Below are 19,881 nucleotides of genomic sequence, written 5' to 3' on the forward strand. Positions count from 1 at the left end.
ATGTGTTCAATCCACCTACCTTGCACATCTTTTGGGTTGTGGGGGCGAAACCCATGCAAACACGGGGAGAATGTGCAAACTCCACATGGACAGTGACCCAGAGCCGGGGTCGAACCTGGGACCTCAGCGCCGTGAGGCAGCAGGGCTAACCCACTGTGCCACCGTGCTGCCACGTGAGACCATCTTAAGGCTCAAGTCTGGAATGCACTGCCTGGAAGTGTGTGGGAGGCAGATTCAATCAAAGCATCAAGAGGGCATTGGATGATTACTTAAACAGAAACAATGTACAGGGGTATGGGGAAGCGGAATGGCACTAAGTCATGATGCTTGTTTGGAGAGCCGGAGCAGGCATAATGGGCCAAATGGCTTTCTTCTGCAACTTAATAATTTATGCTATGTATATGAGCTACTGACAAAAGCCCTCTTGTTTCCACTGGGCAGATTGGGTTAAAATCAGGGGTGATATGTCAACAGCCCAACTCGCACCAACAAACACTGAAACATGCACATTTTACCTAAACCCTAAGGAACAACACTCTAAGTTACCAGAAACTTTCCAAAAGGTTTACCTTTTGCCAAGGTCTGGAAGAGGTCTTGCACCTGAAGACTGTCAAAACGTTGTCTGCATTAGCAGCCTGATCTAACGGATTATAGAATTAGCAACGCTCTGGGAACGTTTATACCCTCCACAGTGAGAATTTCTTAACAACATGGTTTCTCAGTGGGGGTATGGTTCTTTGCCGTTGTGTTGGAAAAGGATGGGGAGCAACAGGAGATGATTTGATTTGATTTCCCTTTTTGAAAAGACCGATCTGACTTCGGAAGCTTTGACGGTAGGTATGGGCGTGCCCATGGCTGCTGGGTCAGTTGACAACGGTTTGATGGTTTCCTGCTCGAACCGAGCATAGAATGCATTGAGTTCATTGAGAAGTGGTGCGCGTACTGCCAGGAATTAACGGGTCATAGAATTTGCAGTGCGATAGGAGGCCATTCGGCCCATCGAGTCTGTACCGGCCCTTGGAAAGAACACCCCACCCTGTCCCCGTAACCCAGTAACACCACCTAAACTTTTAGGGGTAATTTAAGATGGCCAATCTGCCTAACCTGCACTTCTTCGGACAGTGGAAGGAGACCAGAGCACCCGGAGGAAACCCACGCAGACACGGGGAGAAAGTGCAAACTCCACACAGACAGTCACCCGAAGCCAGAATTGAACCTGGGACCCTGGAGCTGTGAGGCAGCAGTGCTAACCACTGTGCCACCATGCCGCCCCATAGACTCATGGAAGCAACATAAATTCTACAATGGAATTCTGTGTTGGGTAAGTGTACTCCATTAAAGAGGCAATATGGGAGCTGTACCAGCTAATGCATGAGGGCCTACACCACACTCTTCTGCCTGTATGAGAAGGATATGGCCGTCACAACCTCAAATAACACTTTCTGGCGTCTGGTCATTCCAGCTAGTCAAGGTGGGTTGTCTGTGCAATATTAGCGGGGCTTTCAAACGAGCATGTTTTCTTCTAGAGATCATCCAGCGCATGGAGCAATAATTCTATAAAACCCAGTCCAGGTTGCCCTAGGCCTAATATCCAGTGCACCTCAGGATTATCTGTCCTGTAAAGGGATAATTTGCAGTATCCAGACCAGTGCAACCTATAACTAGGCCTTTCAATTTAGGTGCTGCTCTGTTATTGGGCCCATATTCTTCTTCAGCATATTACAAAACACATTCTCAGCAGATCTACCTTCAAATACATGTGTAAATGAAATGGCACCTGGCTTAAGAAGCTGCCTCGTCTCACCCTTAGCAAACACATTCAACTTTGTGAAGGACAAAAATAACCCAGATACAGTTTTTGCCAGAAGTTTTCCACTAACCAAAATCAGAATTTGCTTTTTCGAGGTGAAAACCACCACCTGATACTAGCTTTCAGATACGCCAACACGCTCATATGTTAATATAATGCAGTGCGATGTGATCTAATTTGAATCATACTACCTAAAAGAATGCATTGCTCTCTATATTTAAACTGTGGGGAAAGAAAATCTGCAGGAGAAAACAGAAATGTTTTAGGCTCCACGGCACATTGAGTGTGGCACATCAAACTTAAAGCTGGATTCGGTGACGATGCCACTTACTATTAGAAATTCCAGGGGGCAGCACGGTGACGCAGTGGGTTAGCCCTGTTGCCTAGTTCAATCCTGGCTCTGGGTCACTGTCCGTGTGGAGGTTGCACATTCTCCCCGTGTTTGCATGGGTTTCGCCCCCACAACCCTAGGCTCAGTGGATTGGCCATGCTAAACTGCCCCTTAATTGGAAAAAGTGAATTGAGTATTCTAAATTTATTTTTTTTAAAGAAATTCCTTCCACTCTTCTAAGAGGGATTACCCATCATCATGCCCCATAGCACCATCACCCACCCCAGGCAACCACCTCAAGATGAATTTATACCCAAGGGAAAGGCAGAAATATTTAAGGAGAAGCTGATATTTACAGTCTTAAAAAAAATGTTACTCAGGGAATACTGCATGAGATTGAGTATGATGAACAATAATTCAAACAAAATAGTTATCTGGACTTCGACATCTTAACTGAAAAAAAAGTAAACTCAGTTGATTTCAGGCCAGAATGTACGGGTACAAATGTAAGGTTAGGGATATTTTGAACAGCCAGCGCATACGAATCTGTGGTTTCTTTTTAATCAGTGCTTCCTGTTATTGCTGTTGTTTTACCTTTTAAGAACCAGGCAATTCCTCTGCCAGAATAATTCTGAGACAGTTGTTCAGAAACATCATGATAAGAACAGTTGTCGTTTACCTGTTAATCGTGACGGGTAAGTCTGTCATTCTTACTGTTGGGGGATATTTTTTAAAGTGGCAAAGGAACCATTTAGCCCAAAACGAACAAATTATTCTGTGAAACCAGTTAGAACAGGACGTCTGAATTCAGGAACTCCTCTTAGATGGAAAGTAATGAGCATGTGGGTTGCCATACAAAGGGTTTTGTAAATGTAAGAGGCAACTCCAAAACGCTGTTTGTGGAAACTATTTAGAAAGCATGTTACTGTAGTGAGATGCAAGTTTATATGGTTTCTGTAAATGGGGATTATTGCATGTGCAGCAAGGGATATGTTTAAATGCAAGTATGCCATGATATTATCAACAAATATTGTAATCAGGGCCAAGTGAATTAACGTGCATTTGACAAAAGGTCCTGAGCTCTAAGAAAAATCCTTTCAGAATTTGAAAGCTTGATTTATTCATTAGTTTTGATTACCCAGTCGTATGATGCAATCTGTGACTTACGTTGCAAACTATGCCATTTTATGTCTCATTTTTCCCTGATATGAACTTAATCCAAAATTTCCTGGAAAAGTAACTTGAATAAGCAGATCAATGGTGTGACTTGAAGTCACTGAATTCTGAATTTCAAATCCTTTCACTATATGGAAACAAATTGTGTGAGATGTTGTTGTATTCCATTTTCAGCAACAGTCTAAATGACCAATTCTTAAAATCATATATTTAGAAGATGACATTCATCATTTAAGCTCCCAGGGAGTTAAATTGCACCTTCTTTAATCCATTTCTTGGACAGGAAACAAAGGCTCAAAGTTCCAATATGACAATCTATGTCCTGCCGCCTGATGCCATATTAACTCAGGCAAGAACAGATATGCCCGAAAACACTTTATAGGCATTTGTTCGTTTGAATATGGCAATAAGAGGTCTTTTGCCGGTTTAAAAACTGCTCTGTGAAATTAGTTAAAAATTGAGCAGAGCCTTTTCAATTCCTTCTGCCACCAAACCAAGACTCATCATAGACTGCTATAGTGGGACAGTCCATTCTTTCTCAGAATCTCAAGATTTAGGAACTGCTCACCTTCCACAATTTTCTCTTTCCATGTGTACTAGCCTTTAAACCTCAAATTTAAAGTGATCTGATGATTAAATTACATATTTTGTCTTCTCCCCAGCTCTTTTAAATCTTGTTAATATCCTGAATTATGATCCTGAGCACATCACCTAGATTCCTTCATAAAAAATACCTAATTATTATTATACATCAAACAACCTTTATGAGGTGTTAAGTGCAAAAGACCAAGTGCATACAAGTACAATCATGCAGTCACATATATTTATATATCTGTTTAAGGGCGGCATGGTGGCGCAGTGGTTAGCACTTCTGCCTCACGGCACTGAGGACCTGGGTTCGATCCCGGCTCCGGGTCATTGTGTGAGTGGAGTTTGTACATTCTCCCCGTGCCTGCGTGGGTCTCACCCCCACAACCCAAAGATGTGCAGGGTAGGTGGACTGGCCATGCTAAATTGCCCCTTAATTCGAAAAAAAAAGAGAATTGGGTATTCTAAATTAATTTTTTAAAAATTCTGTATCAGTTTCATGTGTGCATCCAGCCAAAGGCGGACATACAAAGATACCCACAGCACTACAGTGTGAAGCCCCAGCCAATTGGGGGGCCCATACTGAGAGGTGCCTGTGTGTGCCCCAAATGTGTAAGTCCACCTCTGCTGTGAAGCATTCAATGAGGTGAGGCGGAGGCACTGGCTACCGGCCATCAATGGGAGCAGCAGGTCAGGGCTGAGAAGTGGGGGGGGGGGGGTGGGAAACAAACAAAAAGAACATAGGCCACCAAGCTAGAAAGCCAGCAGCAGCAGGCAGGCAGACAGTCAGCCAGGAGTACACACAGTCATCAAAGGTCCAAGCCACCTAAACGAGAGCCAAGAGGTGAGCAGAGCAGCAGTTGCGAGGTGCAAAGAAGGCCAGGCAAACACCAGTGTCATGTCTCGGGAAATCAGGGAGCAGCGGCCAATGGGAGTGGGGTGATTCGGCCAGAGCCAGGGTTCAGCCAGGCAGCAGGGTAGAGAGTGAGAGGGCTGGGCTGGGCAGCAACTGGGCTGAGCAGCGAGAGCAAGATTTTGGGTTTCTGTGCCTTGCATTGTTTGAGTTGATGATGGACAGTAACAGGGCAACATTGACGAGATTCAGGGTTGGGCTCGACATCATTATGGCAGAGTTCGATGCCATTGGGGAAGGACATGATGTCATTGGTAGTGGGCCATCTAAAGCCTTTCTGCTTAACTGCTTAATGCATGTTGGGTTGTGCTTAATGCATTTGGGTTGTGCACTACTCTGTTTAATGTATGGTGTGTGTTTGCAAAGTATGCTTCTGTTCAGACATAAACTGTTGACTTACAATTCTGCATTAGTCACAGTCTACCTCAATGAAAAATGTGAGAAAACAAATTAAGCACATTCGAGGCCAAATCTCATTTAAGGAAGCATTCAATCAAAACACAATATGGTGTTAATTTGCCTGTCTCAAACGTGTGAAGAAAAAAATAAAGAATATTCTAGGTTTGGGTTATTTCATAATTCAATATTTTAATGGGTTGTTAAATGTTGCCAGTTAAAACAAATTTATAGTACAGGTGCATTGATACCTTTTTCACATATGTAAGACTATTTCCTGCATGCACAAATTTATTTCCCCCTTTTTACTTTTTTGACAAAACCTATTATTGAAGTATAGTTTGCACTTCAGCCCCATCCTCTTGATCTATGGGCATCCGATGTATGTGGAGAGGAGCAGGGAAGGAGCACGACCTCCTTGTGAACCTGCTCCTGGGCCTGGTGAAACTTGCCATTAACAGGTCCAGGTAACGGGCGACCGAGGAGTCGCCTAGCCTGACTGTCCTTCTTTGGTGGCTTCATTTGCACCCAGGTTTCTCTGGAGAGGAAGCATGTGGTGCAGACAGGCACCATCAAGGCCTTCCATGCCCAGTGGCACCACAGGGTCTGGGGTGCTTTACTGATCCTTTTAGACACCTTTTGGTTTAAGTTTTTAAGTTTCATTTGTTCTTGGTTTTTGTTTAAGGCAGTGCCTCTTTAAGGAACGGCCCCTTTTACTTGTCCCTCAATTTGTTGACTTATTTTAATTTGATGAACTTAAAATAGTTCAAAAGTGTGAAGAAAATATAAAGGATATTCTAGGTTTGTTTAATCCCACAATTAAATATTTTAATGGGTTAATAGTTGCCAGTTGAAAGGTGTTTAAAGTATGGGGGCGCGATTCTCCGCTCCCACGCCGGTTGGGAGAATCGCCTGGGTCGCCAAATTTTCCCGCGCCGCCGGTCCAACGCCCTCCCGCGATTCACGGAAGCGGTCAGATCGGCACAATCGCGTTTTGCACGGCGCGGTACCCCTGCGATTCTCAGTGCCGGATGGGCCGAGCGGCCTGCCCAAAATGGTGGGTTCCCCCCGGCGCCGTCCACGCCTGGTCGCTGCCGGCGGGAACGCTGGGGGGGGGCGGCCTGCGGCGGGGCGAGGGGGGATCCTGCACCGGGTGGGGCCTCAAATGGGGTCTAGCCCGCGATCGGTGCCCACCGATCATCGGGCCGGCTTCTCTGAAGGAGGACCTCCTTTCTTCCGCAGCCCTGCAAGATCCGTCAGACATCTTCTTGCGGGGCGGACTCGGAGAGGACGGCAACCACGCATGCGCATGCGCGGGTGACGCCAGTTATGCGGCGCCGGCCGCGTCATGTATGCGGCGCCGCCTTTACGCGGCACCAAGGCCTGGCAAGTGTAGATGATGCGGCGCCGCTCCTAGCCCATTATCGGGCCCTGAATTGGTTGGGATAGGGGCCGTTTCGCGCCGTCATGAACCTCAACGGCGTTCACGACGGCGCGAACACTCTGCCTCCATTTCGGAGAATCCCACTCCAGGTGTATTTATGCATTTTTCACATATGTAAGACTGTTTCCTGCATGCACAGATTTGTTTCATTCATGTGTACATAGATCTGAACATGTTCATACCCAAGTAATGGCTAATAGTTCAGTATAGCACTAAGGGAATGCTGCATTGTCTGTACCTTTCAGATGAAGTATTGAATCGTGGTCTTGTCTGTGTCTGCCTGTATTTTGGGTGGGCATTAAACATGAAAACATTGGAACTGCTGGTTGAGAAAGATTTGTTCACATTATACCATCCTGGAATTAGCAAGAAACAATTACAATGGAGTAGCTAACTAATAATCAATTGCTATCAGTTAATCTACGAGCAAAGAATAATAATAATCTTTATTGTCACAAGTAGGTTTACATTAACACTGCAATAATGTTACTGTGAAATGCCCCTAGTCGCCACATTCTGGCACCTTTTCGGGTACACAGAGGGATAATTCAGAATGCCCAAATGACCTAACAGCACGTCTTTCGGGACTTGTGGGAGGAAACCGGAGCACCTGGAGGAAACCCACGTAGACACAGGGAGAACATGCAGACTCCACACAGACAGTGACCCAAGCCGGGAATCGAACCAGGGACCCTGGAGCTGTGAAGTAACAGTGCTACCCACAGTCCAACGATGTGCAGGTTAGGTGGATTGGCCATGCTAAATTGCCCTTAGTGTCCAACATTGCCCTTAGTGTTGGGTGGGGTTACTGGGTTATGGGGATCGGGTGGAGGTGTTGACCTTGGGTAGAGTGCTCTTTCCAAGAGCCGGTGCAGACTCGATGGGCCGAATGGCCTCCTTCTGCACTGTAAATTCTATGTCTATATCTACTACTAAAACAACTGAATTGTCTCATTGTTTATTGGATATTATTGGTGCAGAATGATTGAAGTGGCTGAATGTCACAATAATTAATTACGCGTGAAGCTCAAGATGTTTTGATACAATAAATGTCAACAAAGTGTTCCAAGTATTATTATTATTGTACAAAGTATGATAGAAGTAGCATATAAGGGGCAGGATTCTCCGATCCCCCCATCTGGGTCGGAGAATCGCCGGGGGCGGCGTGAATCCCGCCCCGCCGCTTCGACGCCGGCGGCCAAATTCTCCGGCGCCGGTTTTTGGGCGGGGGCGGGGATCGCGCTGCGCCGGTTGGGAGCCGTTGGCAGTGGCCCCCCCCCCGGCGATTCTCCAGGCCCCAATGGGCTGAGCGGCCGCACGTTTTCGGCCAGTCCCGCCGGTGTGGATTAGACAAGGTCCATACCGGCGGGACCTGGCTTGGAGGGCTTGGGGAGGCCCGGGGGGATCCAGCCCGGTGGGGGCGCCCACGGGGGCCTGGCCCGCGATCGGTGCCCACCGATCTGTGGGCGGGCCTGTGCCATGGGGCAGTCTTGCCCTCCGCCCTGGCCTGTGTAAGGCTCCGCGATGGCCGGCGCGGAGAAGAAACCCCCTGCGCATGCGCAGGAATCACGGCAGCGGTTCTGCGCATGCGCCAGAACACGCTGGCGCTCCTGTGCATGCACCAACTCACGTGGCAGGCAGAGGCCCTTCGGCACCAGTTGGCGCAGCGCCAACCACTCCAGCGCCGGCGTAGCCCCCGAAAGTGCGGAGGATTCCACACCTTCCGGGCTGCCCGACGCCGGAGTGGTTCACGCCACTCTTTGGCGCCGGTACGGCCCGCCCCACCGTTTTTGGGAGAATCCCGCCCCTGGCAGATGTCTGCTCAAGATTAGACACAAGGTACAATTTCAACTTGCCACCCAGCACTGGGAGAATTAGTGTCCAAACCCTCAAGTAAAAATATTCAAGCTTTCTATCATCAACAGAGATTAAAATCAGGCACTTTCTATATTGGTGTCCGAGAGGCGATGCCATTTGGGAATATTTGAAACATGGGTTGATTTTCCAGCACACCACATCCTGCTTTGCCATTCAATCAGATCATGGCTGATCTGCAGTTCAACTTTCCTTTCTTTACCAAACATCTTCTTATCAAACAAAGAGCTATCTATAATCAGTGCAGATTAAATTCCAATGTTGATGGGAGGATGCTTTAAAGGGACCACAAATTTAAGGGCCTTAATTTGTCCATGGGTAGGTGGGCCTACATATGCCTCTCAGCCACTGGTTAAATTGCATGGGGGGAGGTCAGGTAGACACCCATAGCATGGTCTTTAACCCTTATAAGTGGAAAAATAACTGCGAGTCGACTTTGTATTAAATCAATAATCTTTATTCACACACACACAATATTAATGTCAATCAATCACACCATCAATTTAAGTTATACTACAGAATGCTAAAGTTCGAGACCTTGACTTAACTTTGAGTGACTGACAAGTAACCAAGCAGATATTGGCCTTTATCTCTGTTTTGGTCTCTGTCGTCCTCGATGTTTGGTCTTTAGTCTGGTCTGATGCTCCGGCTCTGGTCTTCCTTCTGTTGACGGCGTGATGTTCCTCCTCGTGGTGGCCGGAGAGCCTCACCGTTGTTCTGGTTCTGTTGCTGGCTGCTGCAAAGACAGATTCTTAGGTTGTGCGGCACCTTTATCCTTCACTGGTTTTGCCCCCTTTTGGGCGGTCCCTGGATGATCACCAATCAATTGATCAGGGTTCAATCAGGCGCTGCCACACTGATTTTGGGGGGTGTACTCAACGGCCATGCCTGCAGGTGTTGGGGGGCACATAGGCTCTCAAAACAAAGAGTTTAGGCACTGCTACGTCTGGTAAACAAGTGTGATTGACTGTACAGTTCTATTGTCCCTGGGATGGCCTTTTTCCTGTGTATTGCAATGTCCAGGCTGCCACCTGATCATCAATATTTATTCAGACTGCAGCCTGCTTGTTCCTGCACTTGGCTAATTTTCCCAGTATACCTTGCAGAATGCCATCTTAGGTGGCCGTTCGACCACATGTCCCTCCTCTGGATCCTGAACGTGAAGAGTGGTGGATCACAGACTTAGGACTGATATCTGTCAGGCATTCCCCAGTCACTCAGCAGTAAAGCAAGGCCAAGGCACATACATGATAATGAATTCCTATAACGTATTACAAAAGGGCAATGATTCTAATACTAATTTTAACATTACAAACATTCTACTGCTACTTATAGAAACATTACAATAAACATTCGCGATCCGAGGCATATTCCGGTACTAATTGTCCATTAGTGCAACTAGCCATCTCGGTGGGTTTTCTGTCTATACAAGATTACAGGGGACTGCGATTCGAGTGTGGGCCCTACATTTTGCTGCTGCGCAATGTTTGCTTTCTCCTGCGTGAGGTGGAGCAAACCTCAGGTATCAGGGGTACAAAACATTAATGTTGCTTGGGATGTCCTGTGTGTTGATCCCGATGATGAATGCGATGAGGTAGATTCCGGGTTGCAGCTTCGCCGTTGTCCGTCGTTGTCCTGAGGAGATCAACATCATTTCTGTTGTTAGCATGTCCAATATTTGATGCATCTACATTTAAATGTGTTTAAACGATGTGGCGCCCCCCCACCCCATTTTTTTTTAAGTCCACGAGTCATGGAGTAGTCGGAAACAACTTTATTTTAACTGGCCTGCAATATCAGGATGGCCTGTTTTATTTAGCAGCAATCAAAAGGCCTGGGGTTTAAATGGCATGTGGAGTCAGTCTAGTGTGACCGGCGAAGGTTGGTATTGGAGCGTGCTTTGGGACGTGGGCTAGGTAGGGTATCCCTGCCATGGGGGACTTGCAGGTTTTAAGGCGAACCATAAGATAGTAACTTTGTCATAGTACTCCTGCACTGGCTGCACCTGTTGAAAAGTGACAAGATGAATCAGCTGTGTGGGCCGTTTCGTTTGGAGCTTTGGCAGTACTGGTGGGCACTGCAAGGGATATACCTGCTACAAGAATAGATATTTGTCTGCCAGACCGTACGGAAATGAACACAAGTCGGGTCCAAGGTGAAGTGGGGAAGTCTTCATTCTGTTTACAAAGAAAGGGAGAAATGAAACAAAACTAGGGGGGTGGTGGACACATTGGTCCAGTGTTGGCAGTGAACCAGCGGAGTGAGTTCATCAAGATTTGAGGAAGTAGATGGCTGGTGTTAGATGTGGCATATTGTGCCATGAAGAATTAAAATTTAGCAAGGCTGCCTTGATGATCTTAAAATTTAGACAACGTGGGCAGCACGGTGGCACAGTGGTTAGCACTGCTGCCTCACGGTGCCGAGGTCCGGTTAGATCCCAACTCTGGGTCACGGTCCATGTGGAGTTTGCACGTTCTCCCCATGTCTGTGTGGGTTTCGCCCCCACAACCCAAAGATGTGCAGCGTAGGTGGATTGGCCAAGCTGAATTGCCCCTTAATTGTAAAAAAAGAATTGGGTACTCTAAATTGTTTTTTTAAAATATTAAATAATCAACAACATAATCATAAGGGAATAACGTCCAGGATTGTAGAAAAATTGCAGGGTCAATGGCAAGATAAAGACACCATCCACCTTGCATGAGAAGATAAGGATAAGCCAGGTTCAGTGAGCACTCTTCTGGATCTCTAAAAGGTTCCATCAATCAGAGCACGAGACACCATCACTTCTATCATGCTGTCTAAATTGCCCCTTAATTGGAAAAAATGAATTGGGTACACTAAATTTATTTTTAAAAATTAGAAAACTGCCTCGAAGAATCCTAGAAGAATTACATTTTAGCAAGGCTGCCTTGACCTGGTTATCAGACCTGGTTACTCCTACTAGTGATACCTGCTGTCCATCAGAAATTTTTGTACCATGCAGTTGTTTGTAAGTAGGCTGAATTCACCATCTGGAGCAGCTTAAATATCCACACTCAACATCACATTCTGCAAATCACCCAACAGAGACTCATCATCTGAATCATTTATCTCATAAGGCTCCATCAAAGTTTGCAGATGATACCAAGTTGGGTGGGAGGGTGAACTGCAACGAGGATGCAGTGATCCTACAGCATGATCTGGATAGGTTGGGTGAGTGGGCAAATTAATGGCAGATGCAGTATAATGTGCATAAGTGTGAGGTTATTCACTTTGGGACCAAAAACAGCAAGGCAGATTACTACCTGAATTGTTGTAAATTGGGAAAGGGGAGTGTGCAGTGGGGCCTGGGTGTCCTTGTGCACCAGTCGCTGAAGATAAGCAGGTGCAGCAGGCGGTAGAGAAGGCTAATAATATGATGGCCTTCATTGTGTGATGTTTTGAGTACAGGAGCAGGGATGTGTTGGTGTAATTATACGTGGCCTTGGTTAGGCCACACCTAGAATATTGTGTGCAGTTTTGGTCTCCTTTTCTGAGGAAGTGTGTTCTTGCTCTCGAGGAAGTGCAGCGAAGGTTTAAATGGCTGATTTCAGGGATGGCGGCACTGTCATATGAGGAGAGATTGACTAGGTTGGGATTGTTCTTGCTGGAGTTCCGAAGAATGAGGGAGGATCTCATAGAGACATATAAAATTCTAACAGGAATAGACAGGGTAGATGCAGCGAAGGTGTTCCCGATGGTGGGTGTGTCCAGAACCAGGGGTCACAGTCTGAGGATTCAGGGTAAGCCATTTCGGACAGAGATGAGGAAACATTTCTTCACACAAAGAGTGGTGAGCCTGTGGAATTCATTACCACAGGAAGTAGTTGATGCTAAAACATTGAATATATTCAAGAGGCGGCTAGATATAACACTTGGGGTGAATGGGATCAACGGTTATGGGGAGAAAGCAGGATTAGGCTATTGAGTTGGATGATCAGCCATGATCGCGATGAATGGCGGAGCAGGCTCAAAGGGCCAAAAGGCCTCCTCCTGCTCCTATCTTCTATGTATCTATGCATCTATTCACCTGGTTTCCAGACTCGTATCTGTTCCTTGGGCCACACAGTGGGATTTGTAGCGGTATTCAGGAGCTCTCTGTCCTTATCCCCTATCTTAATTAGTGTACAGGTCCAATCCCTTACCCAGGAAAGGGATGCGCTGTCGGGTGTAATCATCAAAGTGGCCCGGTGTCGTTTAGTCAAATCTGGGCTGTTAAGTTTGGGGCTAGTGGGGATTATGCTTACAGCAGAATCGATAATGTCGTGAAGCCTGGTGTGTAGCATTTTGCGCAGTCTTCCAGGGTGCACAAGTTTCTTGCTCTGTCCTGGTCAATCTGTGCACCGAAGGGCACTTTAGGTGTGGAAGAAGCTTTTGGCTGTGGCAGGGAAGTGATATCAGAGTCATCCTCCCCTATCCCTCGTCTAAGATTGTGGAAGTGATTACTCTGAGCTCCGAATACTTTTAGCTGGTTCACATGAAACTATCCAGACTTCCAGTTAGCGAACAAGGTCTTATATACTGAGTGACTTATTTTTTCGGTGATGGTGTACTTGCCTGCATATTTTGGGGACATGAAAGAACTGGGATTGTAAAGGGCTATCATTATCTGCTGTCCAACCGTGTATTCTTCGGGGTGTACCTTCCTATCAAAATATGCCTTGCACTGTTTCTTTCTTGCTCCTAGTCGGACAGCCACAGCTAACTGGGCAGCTTTAATGTTCTCGGTGATCTGCTGGACAGCCTTCTCATGCATGAGCGCTGTGGTGGCTAGCTCCATTAAATCAAGCCCTTATATATATTCAACTCCCTTCATGGGCCGGCCGGTCATTAATGTGTGGGGGGTGAATCCAGTAGAGGTGGAGACAGTATCACCGCATCATCATGATGGCACTATATCCACGGTTGTGTTATTTTGCTGCACAGTTTTCCTGATGATCCCTTTTAGCATTTGGTTTATTTGGTGATGTGAAAGTGTTGTTGATGCCAAACATAGTCATGACGTTCTGCATCACCTACCCGGTGAAATGTGTCGTTATGCTGCGGGAAAGACTCCATTGTGTAAGTACCTGTTGGGCTAGTATTTTGGCAGTGGCCTTAGCTATATTGGATCTAGTGGGGAATGCCTCAACCTATTTGGTGAAGGTATCTATTATTACCAGGACATACATATATCCGTTCCTACAAAGTGGAAATGGGCCAATGTAATCAACTTGGATATTTGTCCAGGGGCCTTCTACTGGGCGTGTGTGCCTTAGCTCTCCTTTCCTGGCGTGTCTATCAGGGTTATTCTGGGTGAAAATGAGGCAATTTTGAATTTAGTGAGTGACATCGCCGCGCAGTTCCGGCCACCAACATAATTCTTTTGATCGGTCAGTTGTTGTCTCTGTGCCCTGATGTTGCTGCCAGTCAGGGAACTGGTAGGTGAGCTGGTTTCTACCTTGGGTGGGGGCTACATATGTGCCTCTCTTCAGAATTAAGCCGTCACAAAATTATATTTTATCCTTCCATTTCTCGTATGGGGCTGGGTAGACTCCATCTAAAATCTGTTTTAGGGAATCGTTAGTGTGCTATCCTTGGACCAGGCCGGCTGTATTGGTTTGGCAGACGGCCAAAGCGTTTACTTTCTCTCCTACGGGTGGTTGCCAAAAGCATCCGGTACAGGCGCCGGCTTTGGCAAATGCATCAACCTTACAGTTGCCAGGTGGGGAGTTCCTGTGGTGGCTCTGAACTTTAACGATCCCATATGTACGACCATCGGTGGCCTGCAGGATATATTTTAAAAGGGGGCTGATGGTAGGGGATTCCCACCTTCAGAGATGAAACTTCTAACTTCCCGTAATGGAAGGAACTCGGTTGAGCTGTTGCACACGTACATACTGACGGAATAAATGTTGGCGGGGGTGGGAAACAAATCTGGGTGGCTGACTAAGTATGCGACTGCTGCGAGTTCGGCAGCTTGGGCACTCAGGTGTCTGGGTAATTTGAGGGTGAGTTCTATTTGTACCCTCCATATATATTCCACATCCTGTGATTCTGATCCCATCCTCTATTGTGGATGAGCGATCTACATATATCTTTAGTGCTGTGTCTAATTGCCCGGAGGCAGTCTGCTTTGTCCCTGACAGTGCCTCCTGTTGTTCGGGATAAATGGACCTGTGGGGTCCTTTGTGGCTATGATTTGGCACTCAGGTGGGTCTCCCCCATAATGCAGATTATCTGTCAAGATCTTGGACACTTTGGTTTATTTTATGGTGATGTCACTGCCCTGTAATAGTAGTGTCCAGCGTGCGGCGCGGACATGGCTTACCGTCGGCCGTCCAGAAAAAGCTGGGTTGAGGTGTGTTCAGTGAGGACAGTGTTGGGACTTAATCCGGTAATGTACTCAAAATGTTGCACAGCCCAAAAACCGCGAGCAGGTGCCGTTCGCATCCGGAGAAGCCCTATTCGACTGGGTCGAATACTCGAGAGGCGTAGGCTACGGGGTCTAATCTACCGTGTCGTTCCTGCATTAGTACTGCCGAATGCATGGGGTCGGCGGCTGCAACCTCTAAGGCGTATGGCAGATCTGGGATGGGGACTAGTAGGGCTGGTGCTGTGGCGGGGGCGAGCTTTAAATCAGTTACTGCAGCTGTGTGCTGCGCAGTACATTTCCAAGTGATGTCCTTCTTTAGTAAGTCAGACAGTGGGGCTGCTTTGGTGTCAAAGTCATCTATATGATTCCGACAGTACCCTACCAGACCTAGGAAAGATTGGAGGGCACTCACATCCCTGGGTATTGGGAGCTGCACTGTGGAATCTATCCTTTTCTGTTAGATCTCCCTCTTCCCATATGTGATGACTGTACCTATGTATAGGACTTTAGATTGCATGACTTGGGCCTTTTGCAGGTTGATTTCACAACCTATTGAGTGGAGCAGTGCGAGCAATGTTACATGCTCCTCTTTGGTGTTGGTCTGTAACAGTACGTCACTGAATCAAGGGAGAATTGTTCTAATCTAGTTGTCTGTGAAAAATGGAAGGAGAATTATGGAAACCCTGTGGTAGGCAAGTCCAAGTGTATTGTTGACCTTGGAAAGTGAAAGCAAACTTGTACTGGCAGTACCAATTTAACGGGATGGACCAAAAACCATTGCTGATATCCAGCACTGTGAAAAACTTTGCCTGTACCCCTTGTTTCATCATGGTGATGGGGCTTGTAGCTACGGTGGGGGCTGTGAGTGGTGTAACCTTGTTTAATGCCCTATAATCTATCATTTAGCGCCACGATCCATCTGGCTTTTTCACAGGCCATATCGGTGCATTGTTTGTTGATGCAACTGGTCTCAACACGTCCTGCTGTAAAAGGCTGTCAATCACTTTGGCTATCTCTGTCTCCGCCTGTCTGGGGAAACCGTATTGTTTCTGTGGTTTCGGATCCGGCCCCTCAATTAGAACCTCTCTCGGTATCTGGCCACAATCGATGGTGGATGCTCCTGAACTGCCTGCTCCCAGACTCTAGCTAGCCGTCGAAGAGCCCATGTTTAATTGTGTGTGGGCTCTACGGGGAAAAATTAATGCAGGCTCTCTTGCCTTCCTCAGTAGCATGTGAGACTAAGGTCCTAGCCATTTCGGAGGAATTGGCTTCATCTAATCTGGAGCGTTCTAAATCCCCGTACACTCCCTTAAAAAGGATCCACAAACCACCGACAAAGGCGGTCGGGCGTTCCCCTTTTCTTTGCCTGCATTTATTTAGCCCGTCTACGGGAACTCCTTTATTGTATCCCACTGCAGTTAACATTGCCTCCTTCATCTCATCCTGGGCTCCCTCCCCGACGTTTTTAGGGGCTGGCATGGCCGATCGTACGGACTTGATTAAGCACATAACTATTAACTTTACCTGCTCCCTTTCATCTAGCCCGTGCATTATCTTTTGTTCCCTAACATCCTCAAAGAAGCTGTGTGGGTCAACAATTGGCTCAAATGTTGTACTTTTATTGGAAATGTCGGCCAATTGTGCCACCGTAAACGGGGTTGGGTAGGTGACAGCCGGGCCTGAGGCATCGTCTACCCGTCGTTCGGTTGTCACTGGGTGCATGGGTACTGGAGATGGATCCAGGGCGCAATGGATATGACTTGCTGTCGGAAGGATGGTGGCGCGGTGGGTATGGCCTCCTTTGGGAAAGATGTTGGCGGGCTCAACCCTCGGTTCTGATGACGTACATTTTGGGATCCTCTTTTAGCTCTGCCAAATCTGCAATCTCTGCCTCCTCTTCCTCTACTGTCCCAAAGGTACGCATAAAACCGTATTGAACCAAGAGTAGGGATTTTAATCATGTAATTTATCACTGGCACTTAGAGTGATCAGCAGTTGCTTGTCTATGCTCTTTGCTAGCTTGATGGAGCACTTTTATTGCCACCTGCAGATTGATGCACTTGGATTCTAATCGAGTCATCGTGTGCTCAGCTTCATCTTTTGCCAAGACAGCGCGTTGGGTGTCCTGGTAGGCATTCTCGCATTGGGTCTGAAAACTACCCAGATGTACTAAGCTAGCCTGATTGGTTTGTTTTAATTCATTTATCTATTTGCCCTTGTCTGCTTCTGTTTGCTCCATCCTCTCCTACTGCTGATACTTTAGTCTCTTTTCCCTCCTTTAATTCCTAACCATTTCCTCTTTCAACTTCTTTATTTCTTTCTCCTTTTCTTCCTCTAGCTTTTTAATGTCTTCCTCCTTTTTTTTCTTTTCACTTTTAAAATCTCTTCCTCCAGTTTCTCCTTTAGTTTCCTAATTTCTTCCTCTTTCTCGTCCGGTAACTGCTTTGATTTCTCTAACTCCTTGCGAATGGTGTTTAATACCCGTTCAGATCCTACTAGCTGTCCTAAGCAGCTCACGATGGCCGTTGCCTACTCATATTTGGCTGCTCGCTTTTCCTGAGCCTTCATTAAATCATCCCAGTATTTCTGTCCTAAGACTTTGGATCCCCTTTCAGAGTTCACATAAAATTCTGCCCATAGGGGCCACCCTTTCTTCTTTATGTATTTTTGTATCTTTTCTTTCCATTTGGGACAGTTCTCTACCTGCACACTATCTCCTGTCATTCTGTCCTCAAGTACAAGGGATAGGGAGTTGATTGGACTGCGGGTACGGCTTATTGCTACGTTCTTGTCCTGATCCCTCTAATGTAGTTTACCCTGTCCACACTGTTAGTAACAATACATGCAATACACAATTTCCAAAAAAAAACAGTTATTGTCCAATACGGAATACACAGCTGTGGGCTCTGATTTTTTCAAATAATCGTTTAATATAGATCTTCCATTCCCTTCAATTTACTTGAAATCCTGTCTGTCACGTGGGGCATTTGCCATCATAATTCGGGTACAGGCTAAATTTCCAGGAATATTAGGTTCTGTGGGATTCGATATCGGAGCAACAAAGTTACTTCTTGCCAATATCCCACCAGAGTCGCCAATCTGTTGCATCTGCCACACAGTGTGTCTTTAACCCTTATGTGGTGGACAAATAAGTGCGAGTTGACTTTGTATTAAATCAATAATCTTTAGTCACACACACACAATGTTAGTGTCAATCAATCACACTATCAATATAAGTTATACAAAGAAAGCATAAGTTCTAGACCTTGACTTAACTTTGAGTGACTGACAAGTACCCAAACAGATATTGGCCTTTATCTGTGTGTTGGTTCCTGTTGCCCTCGATTCTTGGTCCTTGGTCTCGTCTGATGCTCTGGCTCTGGTCTTCCTTCTGTTGATGGTCCTCCTTGTGGTGACTGGTGAAGATCACTGTTGTTCTGTTCCTGTTGCTGGCTGCTGCAGAGAGAGTTTCTTAGGTTTTGAGGCACCTTTATCCTTCACCCTGATCGATTAAGTCCAATCAGGAGCTGCCACACTGATTTTGGGGTGTGCACTCAAAGGCCATGCCTGCAGGTGTTGGGGGGCAGACAAGCTTTCCAAAGAAAGAGTTGAGGTGCCGCTGTGCCTGGTAAACAAGTGTGATTGACAATGCAGTTCTATTGTCCCTGGGATGGGCTGGAGATGGTCTTTTCCTTGTGTATTTCAATGTCCAGGCTGCAGCCTGCTCATCAATATTTATTCAGACTGCTGCCTGCTTGTTCCTGCACTTGGCTAATTTTCCCAGTATACCTTGCAGAACGCCACCTAAGGTGGCCATTTGGCCACAATGGAAACATAAGAACTAGGAGCAGGAGTAGGCCATCTGGTCCCTCGAGCCTGCTCCACCATTCAATGAGATTATGGCTGATCTTTTGTGGACTCAGCTCCACTTTCCGGCCCAAACACCATAACCCTTAATCCCTTTATTCTTCAAAAAACTATCTATCTTTATCTTAAAAACATTTAATGAAGGAGCCTCTACTGCTTCACTGGGCAAGGAATTCCATAGATTCACAACCCTTTGGGTGAATAAGTTCCTCCTAAACTCAGTCCTAAATCTATTTCCCCTTATTTTGAGGCTATGCCCCCTAGTTCTGCTTTCACCCGCCAGTGGAAACAACCTGCCCGCATCTATCCTATCTATTCCCTTCATAATCTTATATGTTTCTATAAGATCCCCCTTCATCCTTCTAAATTTCAACGAGTACAGTCCCAGTCTACTCAACCTCTCCTCGTAATCCAACCCCTTCAGCTCTGGGATTAACCTAGTGAATCTCCTCTGCACACCCTCCAGTGCCAGTACATCCTTTCTCAAGTAAGGAGACCAAAACTGAACACAATACTCCAGGTGTGGCCTCACTAACACCTTATACAATTGCAGCAGAACCTCCCTAGTCTTAAACTCCATCCCTCTAGCAATGAAGGACAAAATTCCATTTGCCTTCTTAATCACCTGTTTCACCTGAAAACCAACGTTTTGCGACTCATGCACTAGCACACCCAGGTCTCTCTGCACAGCAGCATGTTTTAATATTTTATCATTTAAATAATAATCCCTTTTGCTGTTATTCCTACCAAAATGGATAACCTCACATTTGTCAACATTGTATTCCATCTGCCAGACCCTAGCCCATTCACTTAGCCGATCCAAATCCCTCTGCAGACTTCCAGTATCCTCTGCACTTTTTGCTTCACCACTTATCTTAGTGTCGTCTACAAACTTGGACACATTCCCCTTGGTCCCCAACTCCAAATCATCTATGTAAATTGTGAACAGTTGTGGGCCCAACACTGATCCCTGAGGGACACCACTAGCTACTGATTGCCAACCAGAGAAACACCCATTAATCCCCACTCTTTGCTTTCTATTAATTAACCAATCCTCTATCCATGCTACTACTTTCCCCTTAATGCCATGCATCTTTATCTTATGCAA

At 46.3% G+C, this 19,881-nt stretch overlaps 1 protein-coding gene across 2 annotated transcripts in view; it reads left to right on the forward strand.

Annotated features, from left to right (window-relative positions):
- The first annotated feature begins 2,779 nt into the window (after positions 1–2,779).
- Positions 2,780–19,881, forward strand: part of LOC140428755 (T-cell immunoreceptor with Ig and ITIM domains-like) — a 131,127-nt gene continuing 114,025 nt past the window's right edge. For both annotated transcript variants that reach the window (XM_072515460.1, XM_072515461.1), the window contains exon 1: positions 2,780–2,836. In XM_072515460.1, coding sequence (XP_072371561.1) covers positions 2,797–2,836 — 40 coding nt within the window. In that variant the 5' untranslated portion in view covers positions 2,780–2,796. The remainder of the gene's footprint in view (positions 2,837–19,881) is intronic.

Source organism: Scyliorhinus torazame, chromosome 8 (genome assembly GCF_047496885.1).
Source record: "Scyliorhinus torazame isolate Kashiwa2021f chromosome 8, sScyTor2.1, whole genome shotgun sequence".
Lineage (NCBI taxonomy): Eukaryota > Metazoa > Chordata > Chondrichthyes > Carcharhiniformes > Scyliorhinidae > Scyliorhinus > Scyliorhinus torazame.